At 34.8% G+C, this 25663-nt stretch overlaps 1 protein-coding gene across 7 annotated transcripts in view; it reads right to left on the reverse strand.

Annotated features, from left to right (window-relative positions):
- LOC150102659 (serine/threonine-protein phosphatase 2A 56 kDa regulatory subunit gamma isoform-like) overlaps positions 1-25663 on the reverse strand; it is a 315572-nt gene that overhangs the window by 220059 nt on the left and 69850 nt on the right. For all 7 annotated transcript variants that reach the window (XM_090399676.1, XM_090399677.1, XM_090399671.1 and 4 more), the window contains one exon: positions 17420-17512. In XM_090399676.1, the coding sequence (XP_090255802.1) occupies positions 17420-17512 (93 nt within the window). The remainder of the gene's footprint in view (positions 1-17419; positions 17513-25663) is intronic.

Consider the following 25663-nt stretch of genomic DNA (forward strand, 5'->3'; position numbering starts at 1 on the left):
CTTTTCTTCCTATCAACAAGTTACCGGCAAGGTCTCTATCTTCAAAAGATAAATGGTCCCCTCTAGGGCTCCTCAGTGTCTACCAAGTTTCTTGTGACTGTCATTGTTCTTATTTTAGACAAACTGGATGCTTTGTAGAAATGAGAATATCAGAACACAAATCTTGGCTTGGCACAGCATGAAATAGATACAGACCACAACACCCTATAGTCTGAAATATGCCTACTTCATCAGTGTCGGTGTAAATTTGATTGCTTGTTTAAAGAAAGCAATGAGGATTTACTTTACCATCCAAACTTAAATAAGAATACCAGCCTCTACACATCCAAATTTTTTTTTAAATAGTTAATGAATTATCAATATTGAAATATTTCCTCAGTTATACCATTACATTATTTTATATATAACATCATGCAGCTCTGACCTTTTCAACTCATTGTATTGTTTATGTTCTACTTTGTAATGAACTATTGTCACCACTGATCACAGCTTGTAATATTCACACTGAAATATGGCTTTAGATAAATAGTATTACTTATCCCTTGTGTTTTTTGTGTTAACTGAATAAACCTCTCATGGTACAAGTATCTCTTAAACAACACGTATTAGTAATTTACTCACATTTTATAATATTGACAGCACAATTAGATAAGGGAAATGTCTACAGCATGCTGCTGGACTTTGCAAGAGCATTTTGACAGAATGCCACATTACTATTACACTACTAGAGCAAATGGGAATGGGTATGAAGCTACTAACATTCATGGGGGTGGGGACTAACAGACAGACACCAGATAGTAGTAAATGAAAGGAGTGGAATCTAGGGAATGAGGGCAGTAGTTGATATAGATATCTTGCAGGATAATTTAAATAAATTGGCATTGTGGGAGAATGTTGTCAATTTGAAGAATAAATAAAGGAATGTACACAGCAGCTGTTTTTCTAGATATATCTACGGCATACAACTGTTTATCATGACCTACTACTACTGAAAATGTCTAGAAATGGCAGAGGAGTTACTAAAGACAGGTTCAAATCCTATCTGAATAATGGAAAACAATATACCAGCTACGGCACATTCAGTGCAACAAAAAATAATAACTATGGAGTTCCGCAAGGTTCAGTGCTACGACCCATCCCATTTTTAACATGTTAATGATGTGTAAATACATACTTTTTGGCAAAAGATATGATTCACTGATGATACGGTATTAGCATACACCAAAACTATCTTTGAGGATCTAGAAAATCGGATTAACCATGATATATTGAAACTAAATAAGTGGTTTGGCAATAATGGTCTTAAAATTAATAATGATAAAATGAGATATATGTACTTCATGTTAACAGATAAGCTAGATCACAATATAACCATAAAATTACATGAAACAAAATGTAGTAATATCCAAAACTTTAACTTAGTCAAAAAACCAATTTAATCAGTCAAGTATTTGGGCCTCCATATTAATAGCAATCTGAAATGGAACTCCATCACATCACACTTTTAACAAATAAGTCGAGGTTTGTAATTGACAGAATATATTATGTTAAAAAATTTGTAAATGCAGCATTCTTAAGATGCTTAAACTATTCTGGGTAAATTCCTCACTGCAATATGGTATCACCTGTTGCAGTAGAAATTACAACAACAATCTACTTCCTTTGATACAAATACAATATAGAATACTTAGAGCTATAGACATTACTGACTTCGCACATTCAACCAATGATCTGTATGGCATTCATAACATTTTGCCATTACAGAAACTATCTTTATTATTGTATATTATATGTAAGAAAGAACGCTCTAAGTTTTTTGGTATATAATGTAGACTGTATAATGTTTACGCTGTGGCTGGAACTTGCTGGCAGTACCCAAGGCAAACAAAGAGATTGTTCATAAATACTTTGAATACCTAGCAACAAGCAGCTACAATAAACTCCCAAATGAAATAAAATCATTAACCTCAGAATATGCTTCAGAAAAAGATTGAGAGAATGCCTCATGGGAGTAAATAATGCTTACCTTTATTTTAAATATATATCATAAGAGAGCACTATAACTTATATATGTCCAATTATGATTCCAATATATCAGAAGTATATACCTTGTGAGCCCTCACAGATACAGTCACTGGATTTTACGGTGACCGTATTGATTACACATTAAAAAAAAAAAAAAATTGTAATTCTCACTAACTTATTTTAAACATTTGTATAGACTATGAAAACTATCTGATAATGCGTGGAATTTTTTTTTGACTATTATGTATAAGACTATTACACTTTTTTTTATATAATGTTCGTCAAGTAGCTTTATTTTATCGTCCTACGTTTCGCCAATGTTTCTATCGGTAGATAGAAACATTGGCAAAACATGTAGGACGATAAAATAAAGCTACTTGACGAACATTATATTAAAAAAATGTAATAGTCTTATCTGATAATGTATTTTACCCTATATGTACATATAAGGAAAATATTTTTATTTTAATAAATATAAAAATAAATGTAAAAACCAACAGAAAATCTTGATAGCATAGTTGAATTGTATATTTAAATATTATATATATACGTGATGAGAATAACAAACACTGTCAAAAAAAAAAAAAATTAATGTTGCAAAATGTAAGGTAATGCACTCTGGGTTGAAAAGGTAACATACTGTGTATTACTGAATTGCAGGAAATTGATGACACTAGGGACTTGGGAGTAACTCTGGACAGAGAGTTGAAGTTCAGAAGGCATATTACAAAAGTTGGTAAAACAGCTCAAAGGATTACTTGAATGTTGAAAAATACACTGACAAGTAATGATAAGGAGGTTATTATCCCTCTTTATAAGGGATAATATGTATATACATACGTACGCACGCACATACGCATACGCACGTACGTACGCATACGTACGTACGTACGTACATAAGCATACGTACATACGCATACATACATATGTACATACATATATATGTGTACATACGTACACACGTACATACTTACATACATACGTATGTATGTATATATATACATATATATATATATATATATAGATAGATTATATTCTCATTATATAGAGAAAAACTGGATATATGATAAAGAACAAAAATATTTCAGAACACAAGAAACAACTACAGGTGATGATTAAGGGATGATACTACATGTGGTTCTAATGGAGACTACTGCCTCTTTAAGTGAATTGATTCATTTGAATTATGGATGTGGAGGAGACTATTAAGAATCCCATAGACTGCAAGAATGACCAATAAGGTTTCAGAGAATATAAACAAAAGGTGCAAGGAAATTGAAGAAAGCCATATTATGGGTAGAACAAGAGATCTGTTTAGAAAAATAAATGACGTTATAGCGAAGTTTATCCCTAGATCAGCAGTTGTAAAAAATAATTCGGGACAATGTCGGATGGAAGAAGAAGCAGTGAAGAAAAGATGAAAAGAGTATTTAGCGGATATGTGCAAGAAAGATAATATTAAAGGAGATCTTGAAAGGAGAGAATTTGTTGAGGAACCTATGATAACAAAAAGTGAAGTGACATCAGCATTGGAACAGCTGCCAAAAGGAAAAGCTCAAGGAGCTGATGGTGTATCAGTGGAATTATTGAGAGCAGCAGGGGATGAAGTAGTGAATATATTTATTGAAATTTGTTAACAGGTTTGGAAGAAAATATACTCGCCTAAAAATTGAAAATATCAGTATTCATCCCTATTCAGAAAAAAAAATTAAAAAATCCCTGAGATTGTGAGAATTATAGAATCATCGCTTTAATTTCACATGCAAGTAAAGTTATGCTGAAAATGATCCAACAAAGGTTGGAGTCATATGTGAATAGAGACATGCCACAAGAACAGGCAGGCTTCTAGGAGAGATAGAGACCAACAAGCAAACATGAGATGGATTATGGAAAGAACAAGAGAATTTCAGTAGGAAGTAGTCATATTTTTACTGATTATAAGAAAGCTTTTGATTGCATGGATTATAATGAGATCAATGGGCATCTGAACATCTAAATTCTCTTGATAAGAGAGCTGTATGACAACCAAGAAGCTTCAATAAAAACAGACTTTGAAGAAACAAGCAGTATTCGAGTGGAAAAAGGGAGTGTGGCAGGGTTGTATACTGTCTCCCTACCTTTTTAACATTGATAGTGAATATATTATGAGAATGACTGATTTAGACAAAGATCCAGCTGGAATTAAGATTAGTGGCAGAAAAATAAATACTTTATGATATGCAGATGATACAACCCTCTTAACAGAAACTAAGGAAGATCTGGAGCAGCTGATTCTATTGATTAAGATGGAAAGTAACAAAGCTGAGCTTAAACATCAATAAAACAAAAGTGATAGTTTCTGGCAATTTAAGTGAATTTATAATAGAGGAAAATAAGACAGAAATTGTTGAAAGGTATGATTTACGTGGGGAGGGGGGGTCCAGAATCAGAAATTTTGGTAAATGTGAAGATGAAATTAAAAGAAGAATAGTCGTGGGAAAAAAAAGCCATATTAAACCTGACAAAAATTATGAAAGATAGAGGTGTGAGCAAGGCGACGAAAGTTAGAACTGTCAAACAATGGTATTGTAAACATTGGTTGTTGGCTGCACCATTGTAAACGTATGGTCTTTCATGATGTTATGATGTTCCAATCTTAAACTTTTATGCACTATTTCTTTTTGCTGCTGTCTCTATCAATTATTTTAATACTTCTCTAATTTATCTTTGTTTTAACTTTCTCTATCCTTTATTTTTCTTTTATCTCTATTTACTTTTACTCTATTTTACATTATGCTCTACCTTTATGCTCTATTTACTTTACTTGCTTTATTACTCTATACTCTATTCTTACTTTACTCTTTACCTAGATTACTACTGGTTACCTAATTTCCAATACCTTGGGAATCATGGAAAATTTATTTAATGTTATGACGGCACCACCAAGATTGGGTATTAAATATAATTAGGATTACCTGCTGTATCTCTTTAGATCTATCTCAAGCATTATTGACAGTCGTGGCTACTCTTATTTAAATTTGCACACAGGTCTGCATTTTATTTAGAAACAGTACATTGGATCAAGGATAAGTGAATACACATTCTTTAACATAACAAACATATTTATTAAACTAGGATCCAATAAGGGGTGCTTAAGGATCAAAGCTGTATAACTGAGAGGAGACCTCCACATGGCCTTTAAAGGAATGCGGAGAACCGACCAGGGCTTCTGACCTAATGTCCAATCCTCACCTTCTCGTGGTGCACCCTGTTGGGTATCTACTTTGATACTGAACGAACGAGGATGGGCTGGCAATTTGGGATTTAGCCGACCAAATTGTATTCTTATTGGTTAAACCAAAATAAAAAATGATGGTACAACATGACAAAATTTCATGCCGGCTGGGGCGTCGCCCGGTTAAACAAGGCCCCCGTTGTTTTCACCAGGGAACAGGGCGAACAGCGAAAAGTCAGCTACTGGAACAAATCTGAAAACAAACCCCAACTCAACATCACCAGAGTTAAAGATCGGTACTATCAACGTAAGAAGCCTGAATGGCAAAGAAATGGAGCTAGCTGAGGAATTAGATAAGTACCAGATCGACATAATAGGGGTGACTGAAACAAAAAAGACCAAAACTGGTGAGATCTTTCTGAGCAATAAATATAAAATGTTATATTCAGGCAATAACAATCAAGGAAAAGAAGGAGTAGCCATAGTATTCAACACAAAATACGAGGCTAATCTTCTTGAATGGCAGTCAGTCTCAAGTAGAGTAATGTGGGCAAATATGAGAATGGGGAACTGGACAATGAGACTTATTTGTGCCTATGGTCCCACAGAAGGTTCTACTAAGGTAGAAGTGGAGGAATTTTTTGAGGCTTTAGAAAAAGCAACTGACACAATGAAAAAGGAAAAGTTGGTCCTTGTTGGGGATCTAAATAGTAGAGTAGGAAATGATTGTGAGACATACAAAAATATTTTGGGAAAATTTGGAGAAAAGAGCAAAGCTAATAATAATGGCAAATATCTGTTGGATTTCTGCTCAGGACATGGACTGGTTATTACTAACACCATGTTCCAACATAAAAATGTGCACAAATTCACATGGAGAGAAGACGCTAGGAATAAGAAAAGTCTCATTGACTATGTTATTGTTGATAGTGATGTTTTCTCCCTGGTGCAGGACACCAGAGTGTACAGAGGATTTGAAATTGGAAGTGATCACTATTTAGTCTTGAGCAGGATAAAATTGAATTTCATATTGAAAAGAATAACATGTAAGAAAGTTTTAAAGCGAATAAAAGTTGAGCAGCTCTCAGATGTAAACTGTAGACTAAAATACAGAAATATTATTGAAAAGAAAATGAAAGAGTTTGAGAAAAGGAATCAAACCTTGGAGATTCAGTGGCAAACTCTGAAGGAAACATTGATTGATTCTGCCAGAGAGGCATGTGGTGAGGTTGTGTGCAAAGATACAAAAATCAGAACTCCCTGGTGGACACAGGAAGTTAAAGAGGCAGTGAAGGAAAAGAAGAAAGCATATCAAAAGTTCCTGGCAAATAAGTCAGCTTTTACTCTTACAGAATACAGAGACAAATGTAAGAAAGCTAAACAGTGTGTAAAACTAGCTAATCAAAAGGCATGGGAGGAGTTTGGCAAGAATATAGAAAATAAATATCAAGAAGGTGGCAAAATATTCTGGAGGTTGTTGAAGAAGCTTAGGAATGGAGGAAAGAGTGCTGTAAAAGGAATAGAGATGATAAAGGTGAAATGAAAACAGGAGAAAAAGATATCCTTGAAGTATGGAGTAATTACTTTGAAAAACTGCTAAATGAAACAAGCAGTGATGACAGCACAGTGATAAAATACACTGACCAGGCATGCAGTCAGGAATACATATCCATACTTGAAGTAGAAAAAGCCATCAAAGGCTTGAAATGTGGAAAGGCAGCAGGAGTAGATGATATTCGACCAGAAATGCTGAAGTATGGTGGTATAAGAGTCTTACAGTGGCTGCACTGCATAGTTCAGAAAGCCTGGACAGAGGGACGAATTCCCGATGATTGGAGTAGAGCTCTCATAGTACCCATATATAAAAAGGGAAATAAAACTGAATGTGAGAATTACAGAGGTATTTCCCTACTGAGTGTTCCTGGCAAGATCTATGCAAGTATACTTGAGAAACGGTTGAGAAGAATTGTGGAAGAAAAGCTTGGTGAAGAACAAGCTGGATTCAGGCCAAATAGAGGCTGTCAGGATCAGATCTTCACTTTACGACAAATAGTCGAGAAAGCATGGGAATATAACAAAGATCTGTATTTAAGTTTTGTCGATTTGGAAAAGGCATATGACAAGGTGCCAAGAGAGAAGCTATTCAATACGCTGCAGTTATATGGTGTCAATGGGGCATTATATCAAGCAATACTTAGTCTTTATTTGAGTTGTAAATCAGCAGTTAGAATTGAAGGAAGTACAGGAAGATGGTTTTAATGTTAAATCTGGTGTGAGACAAGGATGTACATTATCCCCTCTGTTATTCATTATCTATATGGATCACATTATGAAGGAATGTGGTATTAAACCTGATATCAAAATTGGAGATGTTAATGTCAGCTCTTTGCTTTATGCGGATGATGTTATACTTCTAAATAAATCTGCTACAAGTCTGCAAGATTCTCTGACTAAATTGAATAGCTGTTGTAATAGATATGGTATGAAGGTCAGCAATAAAAAGACAAAGACAATGAAAATAGGCAGAATCATTGAAAATGTCAACTGTGTTGTGAATGGAGAACCTGTGGAACAAGTAAAACATTTCAGCTACTTAGGCACAATTTTTACTGAAGATGGTAAACTAAATATAGAAATAGACAACAGAATCAGCAAAGCTGGTATCGTGGGAAGTCAACTGAATAAATTCATATGGAATAAGAAAGAAATTAGTCGGAACACTAAATTAGCTGTATACAAGACTGTGTTCAAACCAATTTTAACTTATGGATCTGAGAGCTGGGTCAGAAGTAAAACACTTGACCAAAGGCTAAAGACCGCAGATATGAGAGTCCTGAGAAAGATTAGAGGCGTGAACAGATGGCATCAATGGCAATATCATATTAAAAATGAGGATATTAGGAAAGAACTTGACATTGTCAGCATCCAGGAATGCGTTAGCAGAGCTAATCTCAGATGGTATGGTCACTTAAATAGACTGGGAGAGGAAAGATTAGCAAAACAAGTGTTCTCTGCCAGGTTGGCAGGAAAACGACCCAGAGGAAGACCAAGATATAGTGGATTGATACGGTACAAAGTGCCTTAGACGATAGAAATATAAGATCTGATAATGTTGGAGTCTTGACAAGTAACAGACTGATTTGGAGGAAAATTGTAGATAGGAAGTTAGTAATGATGTAATTTTTTCATGTAGTACTGTCATATCCTGTACACCCCTTGAGGGTACATGGCAGGAATTTGATGATGATGATGATGAGGATCCAATAATACAGTTTAATGAATGAATTGGCTCTTCAAAATTTTAGCTAAGAATTAAAATATCTCATACATTGTACATACATAAAAAAAAACAAATGCAACAATATTATATACTTCAAACAACAAGTTTCTCATATCTAATTACACCAATTTTCATTAGCCTCTTAGTCTGGAATGAACAATCATAATTTAACTTTATAACTGTCCCGCCAAATATATATATGCTTCAAGCAACAAGCTAACCATATCTAAATTAATACCAATACTTCTTTAACCTCTTAGTCCGTAACATATAACCACACATTAACTTTGAAATTGTCCCGCCAAATATCAGTCAATCTTCCGAAATGTTAAACATACACATAAAGGTTGTACTCACAGTTCTTCTCTTGACACATATATCTGAACTGGCTCTTTCATCTCTTATCTGGTTCCACTGACTTCTTTTCCATCTTGGGCCCCAACATTCATTCATACGGGGCTTCTTTGTTCTTTAGTGCTGTCGAATCTTGAAGGATTTTCAGGGCCTGGGGCCCACTACACTGGAATTGATTGCTTCTCCGTCTTGGGCCTCAACAATCATGCGGGCTTCCTTTTCTTTAGCTCTGTGTCATCGTGGAAGATTCTTGGGTATTGGAGCATATCTCACCATTACTGCCATTTCGTCCTGGGCCCTAACATTCGTGCAGGCTTTTTTTTCCCTTTAGTGCCATCACATCGTGAAGAATTCCCAGGACTTGATGCATATTACGGTTCGACTTCTCCTTAGACATTTCCCTACTTCTCTTCGGACGTCCAATGGAACTGTGATGCTGAATTCGAGAGACACTACGAGAGGAGATTGCGTTTCCTTCTGTGTTTCTGCATACCTGCTTCCTTCCTCACTTCTGCCTCTGGAGACCGGCATACTGCCGTTGCATCGCTGAATACTGCCTCTGACTACCACATACTGGATCTGCTGCTTCTGGATACCTTGATAAAAAGCCCCTGGATCTTTTATTGATCCTTTCTTATACTTCCTCTTGCAGTCCCTGGATTAAGGTTTGAAAACCTTCTAACATTCCTGTGCAAAAGTGGGTTGTGTCCTTCAGAGTTGGTGATTACTTGTTTCCCCCGGAAAACACAAAAACAATCTTATTCACTACACGAGGAAGATCCTTAGTTGTTCACCACCTGTTGTTGCAATGACCTTGAAACATGCATCAGGTTAAGCTCGAACAATTGAAGGCACTTTACATTTTACAAACAAAATTCAAAGTTTCTAAGCCATTTCTCTAAAATCGGAACCACTTCAAAATGAAGGGCCGCTTTCTAAGGCATTGCCCTTGAAATATATAGTTTAACATTCCTACCGTTTCAATATCTACTTGCATGGTTTTTCAAATCACAAAATTATTATAACTATTATAACTACAGTTAATATAAACATTATGTACAAAATTCATAACAACAAAATCCACTATCAGTGTTAAATTACAATATCCTTCTATATACGTTTGTGGCCTCTGTAAAAGTCAATACAAAGTTAAGAAAAAAAAAAATTCCTACTGCATCGAATTTTTACAAACGCCAACCCTTTAAACGAAAAAAAATTTAGCTAAGAATGTGGATTTTTTTTTTACCCCTCTTATGTTTGTCTGGCGCTTGTTCTCTGGGATGGACGTTAATTAGTTTTGTTTCGGAATTCGTGTTATCCACATTCATGCTTTGCAACTAAATTTTCTGAATATTATATATCTTTCTCACCTTGATCCTTATCCAAAACTGTTCCAATCGACTCTTATTTATCTCAATTATTGTGGTTTATATATCCTGTCAACTACAGCGCAATTGTAAACATCGGTTGTTGGCTGTGCCATTGTAAACGTATGGTCTTTTTGTTCCCATTGCTTATGCTTTTACTTTTACAATGGCTCAGCTGATTTATCCTGTCAGCTGAGCCATTGTAATATTTTCGTGTGCGTCTCTCTATCTCTATCTCAACTGTGGGGTTTTATACATATACATATCGTGGTGTTCTTACATGTTCTATGTTGCTCTCCTTTTCTATCTTTATCCCCTTTTAACCCTATTCTTTCTATCTCTTTCTTAGCTCTAATTATCTCCTATTACTGAATACCTATTCCTTCTATGTGGTTATAGACATGAGGAATTTGAGGATCTTCCTCAGCCATAGCCAAGTTAGCCGGTCTTGGGCGCGGGTAGGAGGGATTTTTCCACCAGTTTATCTGGCGTTTTTCATCCCGCAAGCAGGCAAACCGGCCCCGTGAACACACACGAATCTACAGCCATAAATACTTAACCCCCCCATGAGGAGGGGGCTCAACTCGTTCCAATAGGGACAGGGGAGAAAAAGGGAAGAAACTACATACGAATAAATAAATATGTGCTTATGTTTAATTTGTTCATATTCTATATCTATATACTCCCTTATGATCTCATTTTACTCTACCTTCCATATTTATTGTTCTTATACCTGAGAACACTAGAAATTTATTTTCGTTAACGACTGCACCAGTGGTCTCTTCGAGGTATAAGAGATAGTAATACTTCCAGTAGGTCTCTCTATCTAACATAAACCTTCTCTCTCTCTCTCTCTCAATGATTAATATACAGTTGTGGTTTCATGTGCTTTTTATCATAGGTATCATTTTTTTGATTCCTGCTTACAGGATCGAGTTTATTTGGAAACAGTGCATTGAATATTAAAGATCAGACAGCGCTCCTTGAATATATAACAAACATGTCTATTTATACTAAATAAATGTTTGTTAATCGTACAACTTATACAATAGGGAATTGCTACTTCTACTTCATTCTAAACTATGCTCTATATGACAAACCTTCTATAGCAAATTCCCACAATTATGCAATAGATTTATAAGAATCAACGTAACAAAATTTCCCTGACAAATTTCATACTGCAAATATTGCAGTATGAAAGTTTAAAATTCACAACGAATTTTAAACTAATCAAAATGAATACTTCCAGCCTAATTAAGCTCTAGTCTATACATCTATAAAATCCACAGTTTCATTCTAGAGTCCTTAGTTTCTTCTCCATCTCAGGTTTTGGATTTTCCTTACAGAATATCAGAATACCAGCGTCTCATCTGGAATGGTTGGCAGGGTCTGGAACGTGATTTCCCACTGTCTTGAAACTCGGGCGAAGGGGTTCAACAATCGGAGCCTATTGCAGATTCGTCTAAGCTGCAAAGCATTCTAGTCCGGCACAGCTATTCTCTCCGTCATTACTCGCTTCTGGCAACCGCCTGTCACAAAGTCATTTTTTCTGGACGACTTGCGGAGGATCAACATTTTTCCAGCTGGGACACTCCGAGATCAGAAGGAGGTATAGAGGAGAAGGAAGTCGATCCGCCATAAGCAGTCCAGAAAAAATAACGTTGCGACAGATGGTCGCCAGAAGCGATTAACCACAGGGAGAATAGCTGCTCCAGACCAGAATGCTTTGCCGCTTAGAGGAATCTGCAATACCCTCTGATCGTTGGACCCCTTCACCCAAGTATCAAGACGCCTGGAAATCATGTTCTAGACCCTGCCAACCATTCTAGATGAGATGCTGGCACCCCGAGATTCTCTAAGGAAAATCCAAAACCTGAGACGGAGAAGAAACTAAGGACTCAGGAACAAAACTGTGAAGAAGTGCACTAAAGGGATAAAGAACTTATGTGAGTTATTTAATTACATATAATATTGTTTGTGATGTAAGAGAACTACGTTAGATGGCCTGCTAAGTTTATAACACTCAGATATATATAGTCCGAGATTAATTAATGAATGCTAATAGTTGGATTTTATAGATGTATAGACTAGAGCATAATTAGGCTGGAAGTATTCTACAAAATGTTATATTCAGTCAATGACAATCAAGGAAAAGGAGTAGCCATAGTATTCAACACTAAATATGAGACTAATCTTCTTGAATGGCAGGCAATTTCAAGTAGAGCAATGTGGGCAAATATCAGAATGGGGTACTGGACAATGAGACTTATTTGCACCAGTGGTCCCACAGAAGGTTCTACTAACGTAGAAGAGGAGGAATTTTTTGAGGCTTTAGAGAAAGAACTGACACAATGAAAAAGGAAAAGTTGGTCATAGCAGAGTAGGAAATGATTGTCAGACATACAAAAATATTTTGGGAAAATAGCAAAGCTAATAATAATGGCAAATACCTATTGGATTTCTGCCTGGCAAATGGACTGGTTATTATTAACAACATGTTCCAACATAAAAATGTGCACACATTCACATAGAGAGAGAAGAGGCAAGGAATAAGAAAACTCTCGTTCACTATGTTATTGTTGATAGTGATGTTTTCTCCCTGGTGCAGGACACCAGAGTGTACAGAGGATTTGAAATTGAAAGTTATCACTATTTAGTCTTGAGCAGGATAAAATTGAATTTCATACTGAAAAGAATAACATGTAAGAAAGTTTTAAAGCGAATAAAAGTTGAGCAGCTGTCAAATGTGAACTGTAGACTAAAATATGCAAAGATCATTGAAGAAAAAATGAAAGAGCTTGATTCAGGCAGAGAAGCATGTGGTAAAGTTGTCAGTAAGGAAAGAAAAATCAGAACTCCATGGTGGACCCAGGAAGTTATAGAGGCAGTGAAGGAAAAGAAGAAAGCCTATCAAAAGTTCCTGGAAAATAAGACAGCTTGTGCTCTTAGAGAATACAGAAAGAAACGTAAGAAAGCTAAAAATGTGTAAAACAAGCTAAACAAAAGTCATGGGAGGACTTTGGCAAAAACATAGAAAATAAATTTGAAGAACGTGGCAAGATATAATAGAGGTTGTTGAAGAAGCTTAGAAATGGCTGTAAAAGGAGTTAGAGATGATAAAGGTGACATGAAAACTGGAGAAAAAAAAATATCCTTGAAGTATGGAGTAATTACTTAGAAAAAAGGCTAAATGAAAAAGAAGCATACAGTCAGGAATACATATCATACTTGAAATAGCCATCAAAGGCTTGAAATGTTGAAAGGCAGTAGGAGTAGATGATATTCGACCAGAAATGCTGAAGTATGGTGGTATAAAAGTCTTATAGTAGCAGCACTGCATAGTTAACAAGACCTGGACAGAGGAACGAATTCCAGAAGATTGGAGAAGAGCTCTCATAGAACACATATATAAAAAAGGGAAATAAAATTGAATGTGAGAATTACAGAGGTATTTCCCTACTGAGTGTTCCTGATAAGGTTTATGCAAGTATACTTGAGAAACAGTTGAGAAGAAATGTGGAAGAAAAGCTTGGTGAAGAACAAGCTGGACTCAAGAAAAATAGAAGCAGTCAGGATCAGATCTTCACTTTACGACAGATAGTTGAAAAATCATGGGAATATAACAAAGATCTGTATTTAAGTTTTGTAAATCTGGAAAAGCATATGACAAGGTGACAGAGTCTATTCAATACCCTACAGTTATATTATGTCAATGGGGCATTATATCAAGATATGCTTAGTCTCTATTTGAGTTGTAAGTCAGCAGTTAGAATTGAAGGAAGTACAGGAAGATGGTTTAATGTTAAATCTGGTGTGAGACAAGGATGTACATTATCCCCTCTGTTATTCATTATCTACATGGATCACATTATGAAGAAAAGTGGTATTAAACATGATATCAAAATTGGAGATGTTAATGTCAGCTGTTTGCTTTATGCAAACGATGCTATACTTCTAAATAAATCTGCTACATGTCTGCAAGATTCCCTGACTAAATTGAATAACTGTTGTAATAGATATGGTATGAAGGTCAGCAATAAAAAAATAAAGACAACGAAAATAGGCAGAATCGTTGAAAATGTCAACTGTGTTGTGAACAGAGAACCTGTGGAACAAGTAAAACATTTCAGTTACTTAGGCACGATTTTTAGTGAAGATGGTAAATTAAATATGGAAATAGACAACAGAATCAACAAAGCTGGTATGGCAGGAAGTCAACTGAATAAATTCATACGGAATAAGAAAGAATTTAGACAGTGTTCAAACCAGTTTTAACTTATGGATCTGAGAGCTGGGTCAGAAGTAAAACACCTGACCAAAAACTAGACACCGCAGATATGAGAGTCCTGAGAAGGATTAGAGGCATGAACAGATATCATGAATGGCAATACCATATTAATAATGAGGATATTACTTCTCATATTACTAATCTCAGGTGGTATGGTCACTTAAACAGAATGGGCGAGGAAAGATCAGCAAAACAATTCTCTGCGAAGTTGGCAGGAAAAAGACCCAGAGGAAGACTAAGATATAAGTGGATTGATATGGTAAAACGTGCCTTAGAAGATAGAAATATAAAATCTGATAATGTTGGAGTCTTGACAGGTACCAGACTGATCTGGCGGAAAATTGTAGATAGGAAGTTAGTAATGATGTAAATTTTCATGTAGTACTATCATATCCTGTACACACCTTAAGGGTACATGGCAGGAATTTTATGATGTATTTATTTTGATTACAGTGAATTTTAAACTTTCATTACAATATTTGCAGAAATTTGTCAAGGAAGTTTTGTTCTATAATAGTTAACTTAAAATAAATTTTGTTACATTGATTTTTGTAAATCTATTGCATAATTGTTGGAATTTACTCTAGAAGGTTTGTTATATAGAGCATAGTTTAAACTGAAGTTAGAAGAAGCAATTCCCTATTGTATAAGTTTTAAAATTAAACTTAGTATAAATAAACATGTTTGTTATATATATATTCAAGGAGCGCCGTCTGATTTTTAATATGCAATGCACTGTTTCCAAAGTAAAAAGGATCCTGTAAGCGGGAAGGAAAAAAAAAATGATAGCTATGATAAAAAGTGCATGAAACCACGACTGTATAATAATCATTGAGAGAAGGTTTATTTTAGATAGAGACCTTCTGGAAGTATTACTATCTCTTATACCTCGAAGAGACCACTAATTGTGCAGTCGTTAACAAAAATAAATATCTAGTGTTCTCAGGTATAAGAACAATATATATGGAAGGTAGAGTAAAATGAGATCATAAGGAAGTATGTAGATATAGAATATGAACGAATTAAACATAAGTACATAGAAGGAATAGGTAATAGGAGATAATTAGAGCTAATAAAGAGATAAAAAGAATAGGGTTAAAAGAGGATAAAGATAGAAAAGGAGAGCAACATAGAACACCACGATAAGTATATATAAAAACCGCACAATTGAAATAGAGAGAGACACACACAAAAATATTACAGTATTTCCAGTAGCGACGTATGGATGTGGAAGCTGGATTATTAAGAAGAAAGACAGAAAGCAAACTGATTCATTTAAATTATGGATATGGAGGAAACCATTAAGAATCCCATGGATGGCAAAAATGACCAATAAAGTCATTCATAAGAAAGACCAATAAGGTTATAAGAGAATATAAAGACAGAATGCTCCTTGGAGACAATGACTGCTCAACAGAAGTTGATGTACTTCGGTCATAATATGCGAACTCATGAATCATTGGAAATGGCAGTTGTGTTGGAGAACATTGAGGAAATGAGACGAAGAAGACCACAAAAGAGTTGGATGGACAATATTAAAGAACGTAGCAACTTGAACTTATTTATTTCATATGGGATTTTCCCCCTTTCCTCTCCCATCGCATTCGACGGTTTAGCCCTCCTAATGAGGGATTACGAATGTATTATATGATTGTAGATCTGTGTGTTTTCACAGCGCTGGTTTGTCTGTTCTGAGGGAAGAAAAACCCACGTTTCCAGGTGAAAAAACCCTCTACCTCCATATGAGATCGGCTAACTTACCTTTAGTCAAAAGAGACCAGATAAGGGTTCTTCACGTCATGGACAGGAATCGAAAACCGAAGTCTTTCTAACCAAAGGGCTTCATTTATACCAACTGAGCTATGAAGGCTCTAACCAACTTGAACTTACAGTTACTGAAAGAAAGGACAAGAGGCCAAGTGGGATGGAGAATTTGTTCACAGGATCACCAAGAGTCGAAAATGACTGGGTGGCACACAACAACAACAATGGCAATAAAATTCATATATCATCTAAAAACATACACAAACATCCACGTTCACAGCGAGACTCAAACCCACAGCCTGTTAGAGTGGAGATGCTATCTGCTCAAGCTAATGGCTGAATGGACAAAGGCATCAAAATCCTACTTATCATCAGTCGAAATATCTACTTATTTTCTTCTTTGCTCTGTTCAAATTTTGTTTGTCAAAATTCTTCTCGTGATTCTCAATAAAAAAAAAAAAAAAAAAAAAAAAACATTTTTCGTCTAAAGATAAAATACCATCTGATTATGAATGGAAGAAACTATTTACTGAACCAAGGTTTGGAAAAACCACTAAAAGCACTCTTTTTTGTATAACCTTGCTTATGTCTGAATGTAAAGACTGCCTGACTTGTTTCCAAGATTGAACTGTGGAAAAATAAATCCATTATATATAATTATATATAAAATGAAACATGTTCTATAAATTCTGACTGCACCAAGAAATCCCTAAACATGCAAATATATTAGAATGAGTTGTAGGTTTGATGAAAACCTCATGTTCAACATACATTGGTTGGCTCACAATAGCAAAATTGTAGGAATTAGGGAAACTGTTTGTTATAGAATATAGTGAATTCCTTGAGAACAGCACTGTGAAGTAATTTCATGGAAACTTTTAACACATGCTAAAATACAAGTTTGTGACACATGAACTTAATTTTTTTCTCAAGAATAATTCATTGTAAACAGTTTGTTAGTGAGTGGGTGAGCAAACATGCTATAATAGTTATTTGCTCTAGTGAGAGTCAACTGTACCTTCAAATAACAACATAATTGATATAAAACTCTAGAATTAAAGATAAAAAAATTAGCAATAAAAGGATAGAAATTTCAGATTTTTAATTATAAAAATAGGGAATTTTACCTGTAATACAAATTTTTGATCAATAAATCGTTTTGCAGCATTAGGAAGAAAATCTGGAGACTCCAAGAATCGAAGAAAAAATTCATAAACAATCTGAAAATGAATATAACGTAAACTGCTATAATCAATAATTAAATCATTTTTATAAGTTAAAAACACTGAACAAATCAATGGCACGTAATTTTAAAATACAATGCATAAATGTAATTATATAAAATTGGAAATTCAAATAACTATTCATTTATTATATTTATAATTATATACAGTTAACCCTTGTATAACGCGGTACTTATACAGCACGGTTTCGATATAACACAGTCTACTAGTATCCTATGTTGAATGCGGTACTTATACAACACGGTTTTGATATAAGATGGTCTACAAACTGTAGTAACCATTTATCTTTTGCTTATCGTATAAAGTCTTTATTGTTGAAAATTGTCTTCGTTTTCTGCCAGGAAAGCGCATTAAAAATCATAAGTGTGTTAAACTCAAGCTGAGCACTTTATTTTTTGGTGAGTTACATACAATATGTAATGCTTTATTTTATGTAAAAATTTTATTTTTATAGTAATGGCCCCTTTGAGTGATTTTGCGATATAGTTGAAAACGAAATTATTGAATTAATTGATGGGGAAATAGATTTAAATGAGGAGGAACTGGTACAATTAATAGATGACGTCGAACCAAATGGAGGGGAAAGTTCTCCTGAAGATTCTGATTGCGATGAATCCATTAAAGAATTCAGTTTAAAGAAATTAGCAGAAGGATTGAACTTGGCAAGTAAGTTATTTTATGGATAATGATCACTCAATGGAGGGCTCTGGAAAATTCACGAAACAATTAGATATTTGTTTAGCTACATATTATGAACTTAATAAAAAACTGCAGCATAGTGGTAAGCAAGGTCTTATTACTGACTTCTTCATAACTAAATCAGCTTAAGTATGCAATGAGAATTATACAAATGATGTCCAAGAGATTTCAAGTGATGACGACGTCCGACCACTCATAAATAAACATCTACGAAATGTTAGTTTTGAACAAGTGATGACAATTAAAATATGCACTTTATTTTATTTTGCCTAAAACATTTATGCATTACATGCAATGAAGTTTACATACAATTTATAATTTTTTATAATTTTATACTATGTATTTGTTTCATAGTTTATATATTTTCTTAACTTACATGAATTACCTGAATTAAATAAAAATATTTTTTTATTGGACATGTCATTATTTATATAATCTTTAAAAAAAAACGATTTCAAAAAGTAACGCTACTTTTTCTGTCATCTGAGTCTTGCATAATGCGATTTATATAATGCGGCATTTCTATGGAACCTAACATCCGCGTTATATGAGGGTTACCTGTGTTAAGGACTGCAAATTGGTTGGTAATGCACAACATATAGCCTCTCTCGAGCAAATGTCACCTCCCCCACACCTCCATGTGGTGCAACTTGAAGTAAACAAATGGGGCTCTGAAGACTGATTATTGGCATTATCACCATAACATCTGGATTGGAGGAAATGCCTTTCCTAGTGCCAGAATGCGGACCAAGGTGTCAATACCCCCCACCATCATCAGACGTACCTCATTTTGGCAGGTAACCAACTTGAGGGAAATCATATTATTAAAAGTCTCAATAGAAATTTCATCAGGTAGCCCTTTAAAAACCAAGGACTGGCTAATGGTTTTTAAAAAGATAAATGGAAAAATCAGGGTTGCAACCTGAAACATTCAGAGTATAACAAACAAAGAAGAGCAAGATGCAGAACAGAAAGCAAAAGTTGATTTAGCAATAATCAATGAAACAAAAAAGAAATTAAGAGGAATAAAAAAAAATCAGAACATTATATACAGATATATTGCAGTGTTGGAAGAGAAGAGAAGAGAGCTAGATCAGGATTAATGATATGGATAAAGAAACACTAGAAAGAAAAATACACAGAGTTACAACTATTGGAACAAAAGAAACAAGAATTTGCATCTTACATAAGAATACATAAGAAATATTTCATACATAAGAATAATGAATAGTTTTTTTAGACAAAGATGCTCATAAATTTACGTAGTTAATGATTTTTGATCATCGCTAACTACTTGATAGCCTATATAAATTAGCAAAATTAATAAATGGTACAAGTTTACAGAGGTTCAAATATTAACTCAAGTCATCATCAGAAATATAATGATACCACCAAGTTGGGTAAAGAAAAGGAACTCAAATGACAATGAACATATAAAATAAATCTATTATTAGAAACAGAAAAATATAATGCATATCAAGAAAACAAATACTTAAAAGAAATAGAATGGAAAGAAGAGATAGAAGAAAAATGGAAAAATCTGATACTGATTTAGCAGCAGCTGTAAAAAATCTGGAAGAGGGGAATGGAAAAGAAAACAAGGACTCTGAATACGCAATGGTGAAATCAATATAACTGAAGATAAAAAACTGCATATATTATATATGCTTACCTCAAGAAAACTGGAAGATGAAATAGAATATATGAAGAAAAGAGCAATAGCAAAAAGAGATAATTAGGACAGTTGGGATAATTCTATTAGTAAATTATATAAAGAAATACAAAAACTGCAACCCAAAACCTATAAAGCAATAAAGTTCTTACAGAAAAACAATGGAAACCAAACAGAGAAAAACAATAGATATTGGAGAGAAAATTATTATAAACAGGAAATAAAGTCTCCAGCCTCCGAATAGTGAGTGTAGCCACTAAGGTTGCAGGTTCAAATCCCACTATGGGTATGGATGTTTGTGATTGTCCTACTAACTCTGCATGAAAATGGCATGTGCAGCAATACCACTTTTTCAAGCAGAAGGCTTCACTCTCAAAATCCTAGGAGGTATGGGAGTGACCATCTGGCATCCTGTGATGTCATATACGAATAACTAAATGAAAAATGAACAATCAGAATTACTATTTAAAAGATTTTTTAGAAAATGTAACTGATAACAGTCTCCCAGATAACATTACATCACAAGAATTAAATGAAGAATTAAAAGAAATGGAAATCATCAGAAGATAAAATATGCAGGAAATAGATTTTGCCAACAATTTCTTACTTTAATAAACAAAATATATAACAGTGGAAGAATATTCAGTGGCTGGAACCAGCAAATGTCATTCCCATCTTTGAAAGAGGAAGTAAAAATAACCGTGACAACTACAGAGGAATAAGTTAATTAAATGCAGGTTATAAAATATGTGCCACATTACTGAAGATTCAACCCTAAAATAAATGAAATAAATGAAGAACAGAATGATTTTAGAAAAATAAGATCCTGCATAGCTACTATATTCAGCCTCAAACTACTAATTGAAAAAAGAAACTTACAATCATATCTAAGCAATCATCATCATCATCAAATTCATGCCATGTACCCACACGGGGTGTACAGGATATGATAGTACTACATGAAAAAAATTATATCATTACTCACTTCCTATCTACAATTTTCTTCCAAATCAGTCTGTTACTTGTCAAGACTCCAACATTATCAGATCTTATATTTCTATCGTCTAAGGCACTTTGTACCGTATCAATCCACCTATATCTTGGTCTTCCTCTGGGTCGTTTTCCTGCCAACCTGGCAGAGAACACTTGTTTTGCTAATCTTTCCTCGCCCATTCTGTTTAGGTGACCATACCAACTGAGATTAGCTCTGCTAACACATTCCTGGATGCAGACAATGTCAAGTTCTTTCCTAATATCCTCGTTTTTGATATGATATTGCCAGTGATGCCATCAGTTCACGCCTATAATCTTTCTCAGGACTCTCATATCTGCGGTCTCTGGTCTTTGGTCAAGTGTTTTACTTCTGACCCAGCTCTCAGATCCATAAGTTAAAACTGGTTTGAACACTCTCTTGTATACAGTTAATTTAGTGTTTCGACTAATTTCTCTCTTATTCCATATGAATTTATTCAAATGACTTCCCACCATACCAGCCTTGCTGATTCTGATGTCTATTTCTATATTTAATTTACCATCTTCAGTAAAAACCGTGCCTAAGTAGCTGAAATGTTTTACTTGTTCCATAGGTTCTCCATTCACAACACAGTTGACATTTTCAATGATTCTGCCTATTTTCATTGTCTTTGTGATTTTAATGCTGACCTTCATACCATATCTATTACAACAGCTATTCAATTCAGTCAGAGAATCTTGCAGACTTGTTGTGGATTTATTTAGAAGTATAACATCATCCGCATAAAGCAAAGAGCTGATATTAACATCTCCAATTTTGATATCATGTTTAATATCACTTTCCTTCATAATGTGATCCATATAGATAATGAATAACAGAGGGGATAATGTAAATCCTTGTCTCACACCACATTTAACATTAAACCATCTTCCTGTACTTCCTTCAATTCTAACTGCTGACTTACAACTCAAATAAAGACTAAGTATTGCTTGATATAATGCCCCACTGACACCATATAACTGCAGCGTATTGAATAGCTTCTCTCTTGGCACCTTACCATATGCCTTTTCCAAATCAACAAAACTTAAATACATATCTTTGTTATATTCCCATGCTTTCTTGACTATTTGTCGTAACATGAAGATCTGATCCTGACAGCCTCCGTTTAGCCTGAATCCAGCTTGTTCTTCAAGCTTTTCTTCCACAATTCTTCTCAACCGTTTCTCAAGTATACTTGCATAGATCTTGCCAGGAACACTCAGTAGGGAAATACCTCTGTAATTCTCACATTCAGTTTTATTTCCCTTTTTATATATGGGTACTATGAGAGCTCTACTCCAATCATCGGGAATTCGTCCCTCTGTCCAGGCTTTCTGAACTATGCAGTGCAGCCACTGTAAGACTCTTATACCACCATACTTCAGCATTTCTGCTCGAATATCATCTACTCCTGCTGACTTTCCACATTTCAAGCCTTTGATGCCTTTTTCTACTTCAAGTATGGATATGTATTCCTGCCTGCATGCCTGGTCAGCGTTTTTTTACCACTGTGCTGTCATCACTGCTTGTTTCATTTAGCAGTTTTTCAAAGTAATTACTCCATACTTCAAGGATATCTTTCTCTCCAGTTTTCATGTCACCTTTATCATCTCTAATTCCTTTTACAGCACTCTTTCCTCCATTCCTAAGCTTCTTCAACAACCTCCAGAATATTTTGCCACCTTCTTGATATTTATTTTCTATATTCTTGCCCAAGTCCTCCCATGACTTTTGTTCAGCTAGTTTTACACAGTGTTTAGCATTCTTGCATTTGTCTCTATATTCTCTAAGAGCACAAGCTGACTTATTTGACAGGAACTATTGATATGCTTTCTTCTTTTCCTTCACTGCCTCTTTAACTTCCTGTCCACCAGGGAGTTAAACCAGGGAATTTTTTTATCCTTGCAGACAACCTCACCACATGCCTCTCTGGCAGAATCAATCAATGTTTTCTTCAGAGTTTGCCACTGATTCTCCAAAGTTTGATTCCTGTTCTCAAACTCTTTCATTTTTTCTTCAATAATCTTTGTGTATTTTAGTCAACAGTTCACATCTAAGAGCTGCTCAACTTTTATTCACTTTAAAACTTTCTTACAAGTCATTCTTTTCAATATGAAATTTAATTTTATCCTGCTCAAGACTAAATAGTGATCACTTCCAATTTCAAATCCTCTGTACACTCTGGTGTCCTGCACCAGGGAGAAAACATCACTATCAACAATAACAACAATAACATAGTCAATGAGACTTTTCTTATTCCTAGCGTCTTCTCTCCATGTGAATTTGTGCACATTTTTATGTTGGAACATGGTGTTAGTAATAACCAGTCCATGTCCTGAGCAGAAATCCAACAGATATTTGCCATTATTATTAGCTTTGCTCTTTTCTCCAAATTTTCCCAAAATATTTTTGTATGTCTCACAATCATTTCCTACTCTGCTATTTAGATCCCCAACAAGGACCAACTTTTCCTTTTTCATTGTGTCAGTTGCTTTTTCTAAAGCCTCAAAAAATTCCTCCACTTCTACCTTAGTAGAACCTTCTGTGGGACCATAGGCACAAATAAGTCTCATTGTCCAGTTCCCCATTCTGATATTTGCCCACATTATTCTACTTGAGACTGACTGCCATTCAAGAAGATTAGCCTCGTATTTTGTGTTGAATACTATGGCTACTCCTTCTTTTCCTTGATTGTCACTGCCTGAATATAACATTTTGTATTTATTGCTCAGAAAGATCTCACCAGTTTTGGTCTTTTTTGTTTCAGTCCCCCTATTATGTCGATCTGGTGCTTATCTAATTCCTCAGCTAGCTCCATTTCTTTGCCATTTAGGCTTCTTACGTTGATAGTACCAATCTTTAACTCTGGTGATGTTGAGTTGGGGGTTTGTTTTCAGATTTGTTCCAGTAGCTGACTTTTCGCTGTTCGCCCTGGTTCCCTGGCGAAAACAACGGGGGCCTTGTTTAACCGGGCAACACCCCAGCCGGCATGAAATTTTGTCATGTTGTACCATCATTTTTTATTTTGGTTTAACCAATAAGAATACAATTTGGTCGGCTAAATCCCAAATTGCCAGCCCATCCTCGTTCGTTCAGTATCCAAGTAGATACCCAACAGGGTGCACCACGAGAAGGTGAGGATTAGACATTAGGTCAGAAGCCCTGGTCGGTTCTCTGCATTCCTTTAAAGGCTATGTGGAGGTCTCCTCTCAGTTATACTAAGCAATCATAGATCATTAAAATTATATATACATGTAATTCTCTTTTTATATAGCTTTTTTTACATGATTTTGAAATAACACAGTTTAGAAAACAAAAGCATATTCTATTTTTGCACGATATATTTTGATTTAACAAGTTCAGAATGGCGCTTATTTTTAAAATTTCTGTTTGAATTCAGTTCTGTTAAAAAGGGTATTCATTATAATTATCATTTCCTAGAACGGTAAACATGTACTTAAACTTGAATTTTGGGGAGCCCCCTTGATGTTTTAAATATCAGAGATTACTCTACGCAACAGAATGCAGACAACTGAGGCGATTTCTTGAAGTAAAGTTAATCCATTACGGGAGGTCCGCCTATATAAAGCTGCTGGGAAGGAGTTAAGTTGTTTGATAAACAATCATTTCTTGTTTACAATTCGAAATGTTTACAAGTCTTGTGTTTTGTTCATGAAAATTTTGTTCATGCAATAGTTATACTGGTATATATTAAATTTTCAAGAAGAAAAAGGTGCTAGTGATGTGGACAGAAGATTGCTCACAAAAAGGAATACCTTTAGATGGAAATGTCATCAAAAAGAAAGCATTACGGATGTACAAACAGATTCAGGAAAAGGAGCTAACAACATCAAACAACAATTGTGATTTTTGTGCAAGCACAGGTTGGCTTACAAAATTTCTCAAAAGATATTTACTTCATAATGTAAAAAAAAAAGAGAAGTTGCATCTGTAGATGAGCCAACAGATAGGGAATTTCTTTCAAAATTGTCCAAAATTATTGAAAATGGTGGCTACACTCCTCATCAAGTTAGGAACGCAGATGAGATTGGCCTTTATTGGGAAAAATGCCAGGCAGAACTTATATAGCAAATCACAAAAGTGCTGGTGGCTTTAAAGCAACTAATGATTGTGTGAATCTATTATTTTGTAGCAATGCTTCCAGAGATCGTATATTAAAACCATTATTCATTAATCGATCCCTAAGACAGCGGGCAATGAAAGGTGTGGATTTTAACACGTTACCAGTACTGGAAGGCAAATAAGAAAGATTGAGTTAGAAAAGGTGGTTACAATAAATTTTCAATGAATGGTTCCATCAATGTTTTGTTCCAGACATTAACGCTATTTGATGGGAAAAAAATCTGGACTTTAAAGTTTTATTGATTATAGACAATGTGCCTGTCCATCCTGTTTTAGAACAACTGAATGAGGAATTTTGTTTTCTGCAACCCAATATAACCACTAGACCAGGGTATGATCACTACCTTCAAAATTCAAAAAAACATTCCAATACATTTTGGATAAACTAAATAAGGATAATTTACTGACAGTTATTGATGTGAGAAAGATATTTTCTATTTTGGATTGCATCAAACTTGCTAAGTTGGCATTATCAGAATAGAAACCATCAACTTTAAATGCATGCTGGAAAGCTACTTGGCCAGAATGTGTGAAAAAGAAAAACCCTACACCTTTGCGTACAACTGAACACGCCAATATCATCCGATTAGTACATGCAGTT

Source organism: Typopeltis vanoorti, chromosome 10 (genome assembly GCF_054136105.1).
Source record: "Typopeltis vanoorti isolate ZY-2024b chromosome 10, IOZ_Tvanoo_1.0, whole genome shotgun sequence".
Taxonomy (NCBI): Eukaryota; Metazoa; Arthropoda; class Arachnida; order Uropygi; family Thelyphonidae; genus Typopeltis; species Typopeltis vanoorti.